General features: G+C 39.1%; 1 protein-coding gene across 1 annotated transcript; it reads right to left on the bottom strand.

Annotated features, from left to right (window-relative positions):
- Nucleotides 1-6541: 6541 nt before the first annotated feature.
- Nucleotides 6542-12136, bottom strand: LOC140507360 (olfactory receptor 14A16-like). The gene is made up of 2 exons (XM_072615470.1): nucleotides 12042-12136; nucleotides 6542-7481 (listed from the first exon to the last, which is right to left on the bottom strand). Exons 1-2 carry the CDS (start codon nucleotides 12134-12136, stop codon nucleotides 6542-6544), a joined length of 1035 nt encoding a protein of 344 aa, XP_072471571.1.
- Nucleotides 12137-16433: the final 4297 nt, after the last annotated feature.

The raw sequence follows: 16433 nt of genomic DNA, 5'->3' as shown, positions 1-16433 counted from the left end.
ATTGAATTGCTTCCCTTCTTAGTGGGGCTAGGGAGGGAGGGGTGGAGGGAGAGAAGTTGGAATCCAAAGTAGTGGAAATGAATATTGAGAATTTTTACTGCATATAATCAGGAAATAAGGATTACAGGGATAGGGGTATGGAAATTTATCTTGCCCTGCAAGAAAAGAGAGAAGATGGGGATAGGACAGGGGTGGGACGTGATCGAGGGGAGGGTACATTGAGGGAAAGAGCAACCAGAATGCAAGGTATTAGGAAGTGGGGGGAGGGGGGTGATGAGGAGAAAAATTGGTCATGTCACAAAGTGTGGTAAAAGCAATTAGTATTAAAACAATAGACTGAATTAATTACTGAGAACAAATCAGTGACGTCTTTAGTTTGGAGAAAAGAATTTCAATCTAACTTTCAAAGAGGAAGGTAACCTCTGATAAAATTTGGCATTGATGGAAAAGTCAAGGTTTTAATGATAAATTAGACTTTATGATTACTATTTAATCAGGAACTAGAACATGTATAGAAAGACATGTAAGCCACTTAAGACTTGCCTAAAAGATGTGCCTTAGCCTAAGTGAAACTATAATCATATTTTAAACCAGGTTATAGGAACTTGCCATTTTTAGATGCTGTGGGACTACTAAGTGACTGTTCTTCTGAGTCTAACTCCAGGTATGGGAAGCAAAAAAGGTGATCTGAGCCTCCATTACATGATGCCAGTATGCTCATGAGATGCTGGTATGAACTGCATAGGTGATCTCAAGGGAAGAGTGGGAGAATGGCTGTTCAGCATGCGCTGAGGTGGGATTCTCCAGACTCAATTTCCCCACTGACACCTGGCAGATTTTAAGCCTGACTGAATGCAAGTGGACAATCTACTCCTGCCTGGAATAGACATGAAGTTGGGGAGATATTGTTTCCCTGCAATGTCCCTACTCTTGGTGGCAATTTCCTATGGTCAAAAGGTTTGTAAGCTTAATACTAGATCTATTCAATTATAGATTATGGGTAGAGGAATATCCAAGGCTGTCTAAAATTAAGCTATTAGGCATAGGACTTTAGACCAACAACATTAAGTTAGGGTCCTTTTATTCTTAGTAATACTGTGGAGACAATTAGATCAAGAGATTGTGAAGTTAGCAACGTAAATATTATCTGTGTCTCAGTTGGCTTATGTTTAAAAAAAATTCTTTTGTGGTCCATATTGTAAATGCTTTAAAAAGATGTATCACCTGACCAAAAGTTTGAATTGCTTTATCTGTTATAAACTGTGTTAAAAATAAAAAAAAGAAAAAAAGTGAAAAGAAAAAAACAAAAAGCAAAACAAAACAAATAACTAATTACCAGGCAAAAGGAGAAGGGAACAGCAGAAGATAAAGTGAGTAGATAGTGTCATGGAAGCAATGAACATGAACTTGAACAGAGTGTGAGACATAGAAGAGACTGGAAAGACCTGGTGTGCTGTCATCCTTGGAGTTATGAAGAGTGGGGCATGTCTGAAGGACTGAACACCAATTTAAAAAGTACATTCTCAAAGTGGACTATCCCTAAATGGTGCTGAAATCCCCTTATGTGGAGATGGAAGAGATAGATTTCGAGGGAGAGGAAACAATTGTTTGACAAGTTCACCTCCCTCGCTTGCAGGTGAGGAAATTGTGTCACAGAGAGGTCAGGTGATTTGTGCAGAGTTGCACAGCTAGTCTTGTTTGAGACAGTATTCAAACCTGGATCTTCCTGGTTTCAAGTATAATTAATGGTCTATCCATTATATAGTGTTATGTCTCTAATGGAACAGGAAATGGGATGGTTATTTCACAAAGGTGCTGGGAGTGAAAATTCTTTTTCAAGTATAGGTTGGATTTAGAGGCCCCTAAAGTTTCTCCCAGGGGTGACTAGGTGGTGCAAGAGAGAAAGCACTGAGTTCAACTCTGGCCTCAGACACTTACTAGCTGTGTGACCATGGGCAAGTCACTTAATCCTGTCTGCCTCAGTTTCCTCATCTGTAATATGAACTGGAGAATGAAACAGCATATCAGTTGAGTAGCTTTGCCAAGAACACCCCAAATGGGGTCACAAAGAGTTGGGTATGACTACTAAACAATAACAACAAGAACAAAGTTCCTTCCAGCTATCCAACTTTGTTATATTGTGAAACCCCTGGAATAAATCACAGCCCCATCTGCTTGATATCTAAACCCCTTTATAGTCTGGTTCCCAACTGCCACGCCTAGAGGCCTGTGGGCTACCCGAGTCTTCCCTTACCTCTATCAGAGGTCTTCGGTTGGCCAAACTGGATGCTCGGATGAGAGAAAGGACGTTCCAGAGTCGAACAAGGGTTGAGCTTTATTTCAGGGTCTAGTTACAAGTGCAGGGGAATTCTTCCTTAGGAGGGAGCGAAGAATCTCCCAAGGAGGCAAAGATCTTACAATAAGAGATTGGAAGTAGAAGTATAAGTGGGGAGAGAGGGGGAGGGGAGAGAGGAGAGAGGAAAAGCGGAGCCTTGTTGTCCTCACACGTGGCCCCTCCGCCCAAGAGAACTTTCAGGCTTTCCTGATCCTACTTAAACTCTCCAGCAGCATAGTTTGCATCTGAATACCGTGCTGTTAGATAACAATAGTGTGCCCAGATCCGGGACAATCTCGAGGGCGGGAAGAGCTCTCTCCCATCACGTTTCTCACGGGAAGAGGCGGAAATACACGAGATAGCTCGGTTCACCTCGATTCCCAGTCGTTTCCTGGGGGGTCTCGTGAGAACTCTAAGATTTAGAAGTTCCCACCTTTACCCGCCTGAGACTGTCCACCTGGAATTGAGCTTCCATCCCCAGCACCCAACTGTGTATCCCAACTTTGTTTCACCTTTCTTACTCTTTCATTCACTTGAGCCAAATTGGATAACTCACTGTTCTATGGCTTCTGTTCTGTGACTTTCACTTCCGTGTAGTCAAATAAGCCATAGCTTAGGTATGCAGTACATGCTTCACTACCTCTTCCTTTCCAAATCCTTGTATTCCCTTCAAGGCTCAACTCAGACCCCTCCTTTTCCTTTCCTCACCTCCCCAGCTGTTACTTCATGGTATTGCCCTCTATAATTACCTTGTGTTTACTTTACTGTGTTCCTATCATATCTCTTAAATAAATTTCAGTTCCCTGAAGAATGGAAGAAGTTTTCTCTTCCCTTTTTGTCTTTTTATCTCCAGTGCCTAGCGCAAAGATTTGTATATAGTGGGTACTTAGGAAACACTGTTGAATTTTTCAGCACCATGTAAGTCAAACTTCAAATTGGGATTTCTGTCAGGAAGACTTGCTTCATCTGTAATGACTTTCCTTTCTGGAAGTTCACATCACAAATTGTCCCTTCTTTTGATCCATCCATCATCCATATCATCCATCCACTTTGCATTGTAATTATTTAGGTTGATATCCTATACCCAAACAGATTAAATGCTCCACAAGGTCAAGTTGTCATTGTTCAGTCATTTTTGACTCTTTGTGATCCTTTTTGGGGATTTCTTGCAAGAAATTCTGTAGTGGCTTGCCATTTCTTTCTCTAACTCATTTTACAAATAGGTAAGCTGAGGCTAAAATGATTAATTGAGAATCCCAGGGTCACACAGTTAGTAGGTATCTGAGACCAGATTTGAACTCATGAAGTCAAGTCTTTTTGACTCCAGGCCCAGCACCTAGCTGCCTTTGAGGGCAAGAACCATTTCTAGTTTATTTTTGTCTTTATCCCAGGACATATCACTGCACTCAGCACACAACAGGCACTTAATAAATGTCACATTTAAATATATTGAAAGTTCTAAAAAGATAATCATGGATAGAGGCTGACTTATATTCGGAAATCTCATTCAGGGCCTGAGCTGTTTTCATAGATGACTGAGTGCAAAGCAATTCACTCACTCTAAGAAGTTCCAGACCAGATCACATTACCTAGGTTTTATTAAAGATGTCTCATCCCTACCCAACTGGACTAGGATGTTCAACATTGGAGCTCCAGAATCTATCCCTCCTGTACCTAAGAAAGTGAATCCATTCATGTTTGAAACTCTTGGCCTGCTACTGAATTAACCTAATTAGTACTGAGTGCCAATTTATCCAAGTGCATCTAGCCTGTCCTAAGCCAGACCATACATTATCGTCTATATATGCCATTTTACCCTGTCTGCAGGTCCTGCCCTCATCCTCCCCACTACTTTCCACTCTCTGATATAGTACCAATAAATAAATCAATATTACATTTGCCTCTGGAAAAAGACTGAACAATTAATTGCTCTGTGGATCAACTCACCATCCCTGTGACTACCCATTCCATCACTCCAGTATAAGTGCTATTATCCCTTATTAGAAAGCAAGTTATTTGAGGCAAGGATTGACTTTTTTTTCATTTTTTTTTTTTTTGTTTAATCATTGTAGTCCAACTCTTGGTGACCCCATCTGGGGTTTTCTTGGCAAAGATATTGAAGTGGTTTGCCTTCTCTCATGTTCAGCATTATCCATTGCTCCCCCTCTCCCACTCTCTTAGTGTACTCGGTGTTTATTATCATGTCTGACATTTGGTGGGCCTTTAAACCTTTTGGATGCACTCATTTATGGACTACTAAAAGAAAGTAATTAGTAAAGCAGTGAATATGAAAAAAACATAAAAAGTGAAAATAAGAAGGCAAATGGATAGATTGGCTATTATCTATTGTATTCTCACTATGTTTTTAACCCTGAGTATCAGTGAAGACTTGCATGTAATTATACATTCTATTGCTCTGGCTAATCCTTACACTGGTAGTATTGTAGACAATGACACTGGGTCATGAGGGGGATGATACATTTGATAGTTGTGACAATGGTAGTGTTGAGAGTAGCAATAGTGGGAATGATGCTGCTGCTGACCATGATGATAACATTGGCAATGATGGTGGGCCAGGATAATGGTGATTATATCCCATTGTCTCTCAGAGAAAATACTACTTCTGTTTTTAGCAATCAGAGGCATTCGCATTTTGAATTCAACCTACCTTACCCAACTGATGTCAAATTAATGTTCTTCCCATAATCTACTTCCTGTCAAATAGGTCAATTTATTCTTCTCCTTAGAAGTTGTCCCCTCCCTCATTCACATGCCTTTGCAAAAGGGCTGTTACAGCCTCTATCCTCCCATTTATTTGGAGAACCCTCAGCTTCTTTTTTAGTACAGTTCAAAATATCTCCTTCCATCTGCTCAAAACTATTATTTAAAAATAAATACACACACACATATATACATACACATAAATATCTAAATATATGTATGTATATAAACACACATACACACATGTATACATACATATGCATACATCTATCTATACACATATATGTATGTATATATGTGTGTATATGTACGTGTGGGTATACACATACCTCTACTTGATAATGCCAATGGTGGTGATGGAGATGATGTGATGATCTAAATGGTGATGGTGCTTATTATAACAGTAGTAATGGTGATGGTGGTTTTCATGCCCTCTGCAGAAGGTGCCACCTTTGATGACATTTGGTCCTCCTAAAATGTCATATAATTCAGCTTTTGATCCACAAATACCCATTTTCTCATCCCTCCCACTAACCCGACCAAGGTAAAAAAAATCTGGGAGAACTAACTCAGTGAAGGAATGCTACTATAATTGCAATTGACTCAATTGGTAATCATCCATATGAGCAGAGGCACACAGTCAGGGAAAACTCAATGTTCTAATTACTTTCAATGTACCTGGGCAGAATGAAGAATTGAGGACCTATAAGAAAAGCCATTCTATTACAATTTTTCCAGTACTAGTGTTGGATCAACTACACTTAGGTGAGTTACTCTATAATTATGTTGATTTTCTGCCTGATTTCAATTTAATCAAATGATCATCTAAATTTGTCATGTTAGTCATACAAATCAAGAAAATGTGGCATTTGATTTGATTGGCTACTGGGATAGATATAAAAAAGAAGCTTTCAATGTCTATTATATAAGTTAAAGAGTAGATCTCAATCTGTACTAATCGAGGAATCTTCCTCACAAGATTCAGTCGTTCCTATTAAAAATGAAAAAAAAATACTGAAAACATAAATCATCAGAGTAACAGATGTTCATTCCCTTTACTGTTTAACTATTGATATACAGTAGTAATCATGGAGCTTAATCCATCATTTGTCGATATGTTAATATATTTGTCTGAGCATAGCTCTGAATTTTTGTGACCAGTTCAGGAAAATGCATGTAATTATAATTCAACAAATGGAAAAGAAAAATAAAAGCACAAACAAGGACGAAAAGAGGAGAGAATGTGTCATGAAAAAGTTAAAGGTAGAAAAATCACTGGGCCAGCCCCTTCATTGTTTTTAGAAGAAACCTAAAACTGAGAAAAGAAAGTGACACTTAATATAACATGGTTAGATAATATCAAAACTAGGAAAATAACTCAGATATATAGTCTAGCACGATGATGTCTTTTGCCTATGCCATCGTACTTGAAAAGAAAAATAAAAGAAAGAAATGGGAGGGAAGGAGATTGTTGTGATAAATACATCACAAACAAGGATATCCTTGCTTCATCAACCTCAACAAAGCTGCCTTCATGTTCTTGTTCCTCAAACTGTAGATAGCAGGGTTTAGGGTGGGGGGAACCACAACATAGAAGACAGACACCAACAGGTCAAGCACTGAAGGTGCTTCAGAGGTGGGTTTTACATGAGCCACAAAAGCAGTTGTGAAAAATACAGTAGTCACAATGAGGTGAGGCAGGCATGTGAAGAATGCCTTGGACCTGCCTTCTGTGGATGGCATCCTTACAACGGTGGAAAAGATGTAGACATAGGAGATAACAATATAGAAAAAACATCCAAGACCCAAAATTGTAGTTGTAACAGTGGTTCCAATTTCAGCAACATTTGGCTGTGAACAGGAGAGTCTGAGCAAATGAGGGATCTCACAGAAGAACTGGCCAAGCTCATTAGCTATACAAAAGGGTGCAGAGAAAGTGCTTACTGTGTGCATGATTCCTGAGACAGTCCCACTGACCCAAGAAGCAGCTGCCATCTGTGTACAGGCTCCTCTGCTCATGAGGGTCTCATAGTGTAAGGGGTGGCAAATGGCTGCATATCTGTCATAGGACATCACTGTGAGCAGAGCCAGCTCAGCACAGACAAACAAAAGAACAAAGCATACCTGGATAGCACATTCAGGGATAGAAATGGAGTTGTTGTGGGTCAGAGAGATGAGGATGGACTTAGGTACTGTAACGGAGATGTAGCAGACATCTATGAAAGACAAATGTCTCAGAAAGAAGTACATGGGAGTATGAAGGTGCTGGTCAGTGGTAGTGACAAGGATAATGAGAATATTCCCCATCAGGGCTGCCAGATATACCAGGGAGAAAAGCACCGCATGTAAGATCTGTAGCTCCCAGACATTAGAGAAGCTCATGAGGAGGAAGTTGCTGATGGTTGTGTGATTTGCCATTGCCTTCCTAGAAACAGAAACAAAAAATAGGAAAGGATCAGGGAGACATTGAGGTATAGCTCTGTGGACTTTGGAGATCATGGGTTTTCTTTTTCAATTCATAGCACTGAAAAGGAGAATAATGTTAGGTCACCTCTGCAAACCTTTTCCCTACCTGTGTTTATTTGGCATCAACCCTATTTTTGACTGCTACCCTGCCTAGTTCCAACTCCAAAAGGAAGAAGATTCCCCTCCCAGGTTCAACTCATCACTCCTAATCTCACCACCATTCTTCTAGTTCTTGATTGTCATCTCCTTCTCTCTCCTCTTGTGTATGTTCATCCTTTGTTGCCAAAAAAGACCATGCCATCAGAGAAATAATGACATGACTTGCACTTAACTTTGTTTTGAGTGAGGGAGAGCTGTGCAGGTCGCCATCCTTACTTCTCCTCTACAGCCATCTGAATCCAGTGACCAAATATTCATGAGGATGACTAGAGATGACCCAGGATGAGGCAATTGGGGTTAAGTGACCTACCCAAGGTCACACAGCTAGTGAGCATCAAGTGTCTGAGGTGAGATTTCAACTCAGGTCCTCCTGACTCTTGCAGTGATGCTCTATCCACTGCACCACCTAGCTGCCCCCTCTCCCCTCTTAATGGAGGGCTGGAAGGTAGCTTACCAAAATCTTCCCAATGCCTTCCTTTATAGAAGGCAGGAAGTGGACTTTTATCCCACTGTCCTTGGCATCTATTGTCCTACCCGGTTTCAACTCCATGGAAAAATATTACCGCCCCACCCCTTACTGAGTAGCCCTGATTGTCCTGTTCCACCCCAAACTTTCTGTTCACCTTTCTGTGTATTCACTCTCTTTAGATCATAAGCTCCTTGAGGGCAAAACCTGTCTTTTTATTACTAATTGTATCCCCAGCACTTAATGCAGTGCCTGACACATAGTAGGCTTACTTTAAAAAAATGTTTAGTGTATTGGATTTATTGGATTGAATAGTAGGGGTCAATGATTCTGGAGCCAAGTCCCAGCAGAAAGGCTGAAGGTTTGGAGTGGCCACTAGGAGGCAGTGTTTGGGGAATCATTCTCCACTCTTCCCAGCCCAACGTGACATTCAGCGCAAATGGACTTGACCCATGGAAGCAATTCACAAAATGAAAAAAACCTAGCATAGTTTTTAGCTATTACTTCAAAGAGTCTTTGAGTCAGGTCCTTAAAGGAAATACAACAACTGGAATATAAGGAATGTGTTTTTAACTAGAGCACAACATTGATCTATCTATTCTATTAAGGCCCATTACTTCAGAAATAGTGGCAAAAGCAAAGATGCTCACTCTTTGTGAGGAGCCATCTGGAATATTGTGTTTAGTTCTAAAGCAATAAAATATAGAAAGGCCATTTGAAATCTGGGATATACCCAAAGCAAAACCAAAATGATGGTAATGAAAACTGAAAATCAAGTCATATAATCATAGCCGATGTCTCTGTCTAGATATTTACAGTTTTGAATCTGTTCATACGTTGTCCTAATTGATCCACAGAACTATGCTTAAAAATATTATGTCAATTTTATAGATGAAAAGAAAGAGGTTCAGAGCAGCTATGTGACTTACCTATGGTTGCACTGCTAATAAGTGGCAGAGGTGGAATGTGAGTTCGGGTCTTTCTGATTCCAGGACCATCCCTGAAAGAATCACAGAGTTCAGAGTGAAAGGAATCTTAGGGGCTGGATAGTTAAACCATCCCTCACAGCGAATGTGCAATTCACTTCAGCTGACAAATGGTCATCTAGCATTTATTTGAAGACACTGGATGAGTAACAACTTCCCAAGACTTCCAAGACTTCTCAATCTACTTGAGTATAATTCTAAAAGAGTATTGGGTTTTGTTTTTTTGTTTTCCCAGATTCAGCCTAAATCTTTCACTGTTTCTCTTCCCTTCATTTTTCCTGGTGTTACCCTCTGTGTCCAAGAAGGAAACTCTTTTAATCACCCTTCCACACAACAGTTCTTTAAATATATGAATATTGCCTTTCATCTTCCTCCTTCCAGACTTCTCTTCCTGACCCTCAATATGCCCAGTTCAGTTCCTTCTGACATACAGCAATGTATCATACACTCAGGATCTTTCTCCATGCCTGTCATCCTCCTTTAGACACTCTACAGCTTAGCAATGTCCTCCCTAATTGGTGGTGTCTAGAGCATAGCACTCCACATATGATCAGGGAAATTCAGATAAAACAAATGAGAGGCAGATACAGGTAGCTAGTGGTGATGAGGATAGAATGCATGGTCTGGATATAGAAAGACCTGTGTCCCAATGTAGCCTCAGATAATTATCAGGTGTGTGATCCTGGGCAAGTCAATTATCTATCTACCTTAGTTTTCTCAACTGGGAATAATGGGAATGCAAAACTGGGAATAATAATAGCATCACTATCACAGTGTAGTTATAAAAATCAAATAGAATAACATCTGTAAAGAGGTTAACACAGTACCTGGCTCATAGTAGGTATTATATAAATATTTATTCTCTTCCCCAAACATATCCCTCAACTTGTAGTAGTCATTCCAATTTTTTTTTTAAAGATTGCCTTGTCAAACTAAATCACACAGGCTTCAAGAACAGAATATGCTGGGAAAATGTTAGAAGTGTTTCCAGTATCCCAACTGCTTCATGTCCATGAGAGTTTTTTGGGGCAGTGGACAAAGAGACTCTGGGGAGGAGAGTTGAGGTCAGTTGTGGAAGCTATAGAGGCAGGGTTTGACTCAATCATTGGGAAGAATTCCTGAGAAGTGGAGCTGTGCCCAGGCTAAATGTGTTGATAGACTGCAGAGGTTGCTGGGTTCCACCTCACTGGAAGTCTTTAAACGAGAACTGGATGTTATAAAAAGCATCGTCAATTAAGCAAGGAGACAGATGGCATACTTTTTGAAGTCTCTGGCAACAGTTATGTTATCTTATTTTCTGATTCATTCATGCTATAGCTTAAAAACATTTTCTTTTGTATAACCTCCTCAAGAAAACTTGTACTCACTTTATGATGGAGGAGAAAAAATAGCTTTTTGACCCTGCTATAAGAGTAATTAAATTTATATTGTTTACTCAGAGTTAAGATAGCATCGTGGATACAAAACTGGCCTTTAGTCAGGAAAACATAGATTTCAGTTAAGCCTTTGACATATGCTGGATTTAGGACCATGGACAAGCAAAACTCACTTCTCAGTGTCTCCAAGGTTTTAACTTCCCACATAGAAGCCAATCTCCACTAGTAAAGGGATTTTCCTCATATTGAATTCCCAGTGTCAGTCATAAAATAGGTTCAATTTAAAATAAAAAAAATCCGGATTTCAGAGAAATTTGATTCATAATAACTCATAGATCATTTACAAGTCAGAAAGGAACAATTTTTTTGCTCTGTCATTTCAATTGTATTTTGACTGTATTTGGAATTTTCTTGGCAAAGACACTGGAGTGGTTTGATCATTTTGCATAGTAGGAAATTGAGTCAAATAGGAGTAAATAACTTGCCTAATATGACATAGCTAGCAAATGAATCAGACTGGATTAGAACTCAGGTCTCCTTGACTCCATGCCTGGTGCTCTGCCCACTGTGCCACATAGATGCCCATAGAGGAAGAAATATCACTTCAAAATCTAGCCTGGGGATCTGGGTCATGATATTTGAAAACCTGAGGTAGAATACCCTTAAACTACAATTTGTCATATGATTAGGGAAGTCATTCAGGCATCTAGTCAATACTGATATCATCATTCTTTCTGGCACTTTGCTTTTACATCTCTCAAAGACTGAGAGGAAAAAATCAAAGGGCACTTAATTGTGAATGAATTATATCCTTTCCTAAGGCAAAGTTAGCATGATTTGGATCATTATAATGAAGTGAGGCTTCTTTTCTGTTGCTATTGACATCTCTCAAATTATTGGAGAATAAAATACTGTCTTTCAAAAATTGATTATTTTTTAAAGTTATGGAATAAAATAAATGTTTCCATAAAAGTACAATAAAAAGATGATTCCACATGAAATAGCGAATTCATTATGTACAGCTTGCTATTCCTTTTAAATATACAGCAGGGTAATAATGTAAATTTCCTTTTTTTTAATTGTCAAGGAGGGAATGTCAACACCAGATATAATAATGAACATTGCTTCAGTTGTGGAGAGGTGAAGAACATTATTCCAGAAACAGAAAATCTGAGAATTATTCATCACCTAGCTATGAATTCAACACCTACAGACGCAGTGTGGCAATGCTTACACTGACTTTCAGGCATATTGACAGAGAGAGAGAGAGAGAGAGAGAGAGAGAGAGAGAGAGAGAGAGAGAGAGAGAGAGAGAGACAGAGAGAGAGAGAGAGAGAGAGAGAGAGAGAGAACTGTGGTTTTTCTGAAGATCACCTGACAGGGTAGAGGTCCTTTTTTGACTAAACTGCCAAACTTGCAAACTCTACTGCACAGAATGCAGCTCCAATGGACTGGCCACATTGTTCAAATGCCAAATATATACTTGCCTAAAAAAATCTTTTATGGAGAACTTACACAGAACAAGTGCTTACATGGTGGTTTGGAAAAGGGATACAAGGGCACTCTCAAAGTGTCTCCGAAGAACCTTGGAATTGGTTGCAGACACCGGCACAGGATCATCAAGCATGGTGTGCCCTCATCAGAAAAGGTGCTATATTCTATGAACAAAGTAGAGTCAAAGTAGCTCAAAGAAATGTGAGATGTGCGAATTTAGAGAATCCACCCCAAAAGTTCATATGGTATATTTGTGCCCAACCTGTGGTAGAACATTCTGAGCTTGTGTTGATCTGATCAGCCACAGTCGGACACATTGAAACTTGACTCTAACATAGCGATATCATTTTGGTCCTCTTCAGGAACAAAGGACAGCCATATTCTCAAAGTTGCTGAGACTATCATCTAAGATAGCTAACTAATGGTAAACAAAGCTATGTCAGATTGTGGAGATACTGAAAAATCTACGAACTGGTAGAAGTAGCCCACAAAAATATCCTCATGACCTATAAAAACAAAACAGTTTAAGTACTTCCTTCCCACTGGGGAAACTCTTTCGACATAAATAGAAGGAATATTCCTGTGGTCTTCTGCTCTCCTCTTGTCTTCTCTGTGCTATTATGTTCAATTCTAGGTACTACAATTTAGGAAGTAACATAATAAATGGAAAGTAGAAATGGAAAGTAGGCAGAGAAGGGTAACTAGGAGAGCAGAGGACCTGAACTGGGCATCTTTAGTCTTAGGAAGAGAAGACTCACAGGGTCTCAGTAGTCATTGACTGGTAAATGGGGAGAGAAGGTAAGTATTGTCTTTAAGCACTTGAAGAACTATCATAAATAAAATAGATTCATCTCTTTTGGCTTGACTCCAGAGGGAAGAACCAGGAGCAATAGGCAGAAGTGAGGGAGAAGCCCATTGTTGCTTGATGTCAGCTTGGTTAGAGTTGTCCAAATGTTGAACAGGGTGAGTCAGGAAGTGGTGAATTCTACTTCCCTTGGCTAGATGGCCAGCTATTGGGGATGATGTAAATACAATCATTCTTATACTGGGAGCGTTAAGGTTACATGGTCTCAGACATCCATTTCTTTCAATTCTGACTTTCTGGAATTCTAAGTAAAGGGTGATAAGTTCTCTTCATCCCTCCCTTCAGAGCTTTCTAACTGTTCCCTTCTTTGGCCCAAATCTACCACCCCACTAGGTGATTATGTTTTAAACTTCCTCTGCCTCTCTTTTCACAAAAGAAAAATCTATTTCACAAATGTCTACCATTTTTTGTGACACTGTCTCACCTTTCTCAGAACTTGCATTTTTTGGAGAAAAACTTGGGTTCCTGAAGCATCAGTGCTTAACACACAAAAAAATGAATCTCTAATAGTGAAAATGGTGACATGGTGGCATCTGATGGCATAAGTAATATGTGTGGGGAACTTTCCTTAAATTTGATCTCATTGGCACCTGACTTTTCCCACAAAAAATGAAAATGATCCCTCCTCCCATAGGCTTAGATACTCCCAGTGTCACTATCATCAAAAGCTTCTCCTCATAACTAGGAAGACTTGTTTCACATAGGTACTCAGGCAAGGCGTTACTGTGCATAGAATATCACTTGTAGTCAGCAGAATCTGTGTAAGCCATTTTGCTTCTCTCAGCCTTAATTTCCTCATCTATAAAATGGGGATAATAATAACACATCCTTCACAAGTTTGTTGTAAGCATCAAGTGGATAATGTATGTGAAACTCCTCAGATTTGAAAGCACTACATAAAAGTTAGATATTATTATTAACATCACCGCTACCACCATCATTAACCATAGTAGCAGCATGGTGCTGAGGAAAGAGGGTTGGATTTGTAAGTCAATGGACCTCCTTGAATCCCAGCTCCGTTACTGGCGATCTATGGTACCATAGACAAGCTAGTTATCTGTTTTAGGCCTTTGTTTCTTCATCTGTAAAGTATGTGAGGGATTGGACATAAACAGGACTATCTTAAGCATGAATACCTTTGTTTGTTTTCTACAGTGACTTGACAATTTCATTTAGATATTTAAGAATGATATGTTTCTATCTTTAATATCCTTTACTGAGCTAAATCCTGAATAAGTTCAATATACATGAAAATCTATATTAAATTATAGTTTAAGAAGCATTAAATTGTTTTCTTCAACTAATAATGTATCCTTTGTTAGGGAGAAAATTCAACTACTACAGATATATAATCATTAAGTTTTTTTTGATAATATACTTCTCTTTTTCCAGCTTATTTTTTAAGAAAAAATATCTGACCTATTGAATTTGGCTTAGGTTTCTCAGTAATGGAATAATTTAAAGGCACCCTGATCACTCTGATGTTACTATAACTCCCTGGGTAAACACAGCTGCTATCCCCCCCCCCTTACCTTTCATGTCCAGAAAAGAAGATGGTAGCATAAAGAATTTGAAGAAAACCCAAAGAAGAAACAACAACAAAGTTCTGAGGTAAGGAAATGTGCCTTCTCTCTCCTTCACTCAAGACAGAAATACTCCGAAGGTAGGGTCACTAGATCTTGACTATCTGTATCCCCTGGATACTAAAAATGGCCTCTTACTGGGGAAATAGCTTTCTTTTTATTGTAGGAAATTATTAAGAAAAATGCTTCTTAAAGCAATTAAAGAGCCTTTGGGGACTAGTGTTCGGATTAGCCTCAGTAGACTGCAGTTCTTACCCTTACAATCACTTCTTAGCTTCACCTGGGACCCAGAGCACAAGCCAGGTGTGGTCCCAGGATATCCTGACCAAGTGTCACTGATAGGGATGATGGCAATGATGAATAGGAGAACTATAAGAAAACCCAGTAACATAAAAGGAATGAACAGAATGTTCAGATTCCTATTTGGACCCCAGCCAGATGTCCTTTGGATCTAAGATGAGACTGGCAATCTGCCCAGATAGTTTATTTCAAGTACCCAGGATAATATCTGTGTGAAGTTATAAGCATGACCAGTCACCATCACAATTAGGAAACAGTTCAGTCACTGTTAGATCCATTTCAAGTCAATCCTTTGATCCCCATGACTTTCTCTATCCCTCTAGCTCTTAGCATTTAATATATTCGTGCTCTTTCACACCCTTTCCCCAGGAAGATCTCTTCATTATCTGTCAGTGAAATGGCATGCAAATTAAGGTGAAGATTACTGAAGTCAGATTAACCCATAACATGTGCTGGATAGTTTTGCGTCTTCATTAGGGATAAAAAAACAACATTCTATTGATCAAATTGAAGCTGTTTCTGATATACGGAAGGGAGGATAACAGTCAAATCTCACCTCATTGAATCTTTCCTAGCACCTGTCATACACAATAGTCCCCCTAGACAGTAACTTGCTTTACTTAAATATTAAATGTGACATTTAAGGGAGTTATGTACTGAAGTAGATAGGATACTAGACCTGGAATCAGGAATACCTGGGTCCAACACTTACTAGCTGTGTGATCCTAAGGAAATCATTTCATCTTTGTCTGCCTCATTTTTCCTTGTAAATAATAAGAGCACCTACATTCGTGGGTTGTTGTGATGGGAAATATGAGATAATACTTGTAAAATGTTTTGTAAACTTTAAAGTGCTTAATAATAAATAATAGTTATTGTTATCAGTCAAAAACACGTAAGAGATTTATGGCCATGAGATCAAAAAAAGGCTGACTGTCTGAATGCCAGACGTTTCCTGTTTTACACTGATAGAGTTTTGGGGGTAAAGATCTCCTGGAGTCTAAGATGGAGCTTCATACACATGAAGATTTTATAAGTTTTATAACTCATTGTAGTGGGTAACTGGTCAATTTCTCTACTAAAAAAAAAAAAAACTCCCTTGACCAATTCTGATCAATACAAAGGCAGAGGTTAATGGTCTCGTATGCTTCCTTTAGTCTTTTTATCTTTCTTCTATATTTAATGTGTATATATGAATCAAAAAGGATTTGAGAATCTCAGAGAGACATGCACTTCAGTCCAATGATTATGATTTGTAGTGGGAGACGGTTTGGGAAAGCCATAAGATGGATTTGGGAATATAGATTCAAAATTTGATATTTAACAGAACTTAGAGAGAATTTCCCAATCCCATGTCAGATTGTTGTCTGGAACCAAGGACCTCTATACTTGGCACCAGAAAATTAATGTCAAGTAAGTAGATTTAATCTTGGCCTAAGGAACTCAATTGGATTTTATTGATTGTCTGTCTTTGATTATACACTAAAGAGCTATAGATATATGGTGCATTATGATCAGACAAGTAGCGGGACCTGTAGAACAGATGGAATCTTAAGAGAGAAGATCTTAGACTGTGGAAGATGGCATAAAGCCAGAAGAGGGTTTGAGTTTGCCTGAGCTACCACCCACCTCACACCTACCACATTGGTCAATATGACAGAAAAGGAAAATGAGAAACACTG

Source organism: Notamacropus eugenii, chromosome 5 (assembly GCF_028372415.1).
Source record: "Notamacropus eugenii isolate mMacEug1 chromosome 5, mMacEug1.pri_v2, whole genome shotgun sequence".
NCBI lineage: Eukaryota > Metazoa > Chordata > Mammalia > Diprotodontia > Macropodidae > Notamacropus > Notamacropus eugenii.
This window is presented reverse-complemented; position numbering and strand designations above follow the sequence as displayed.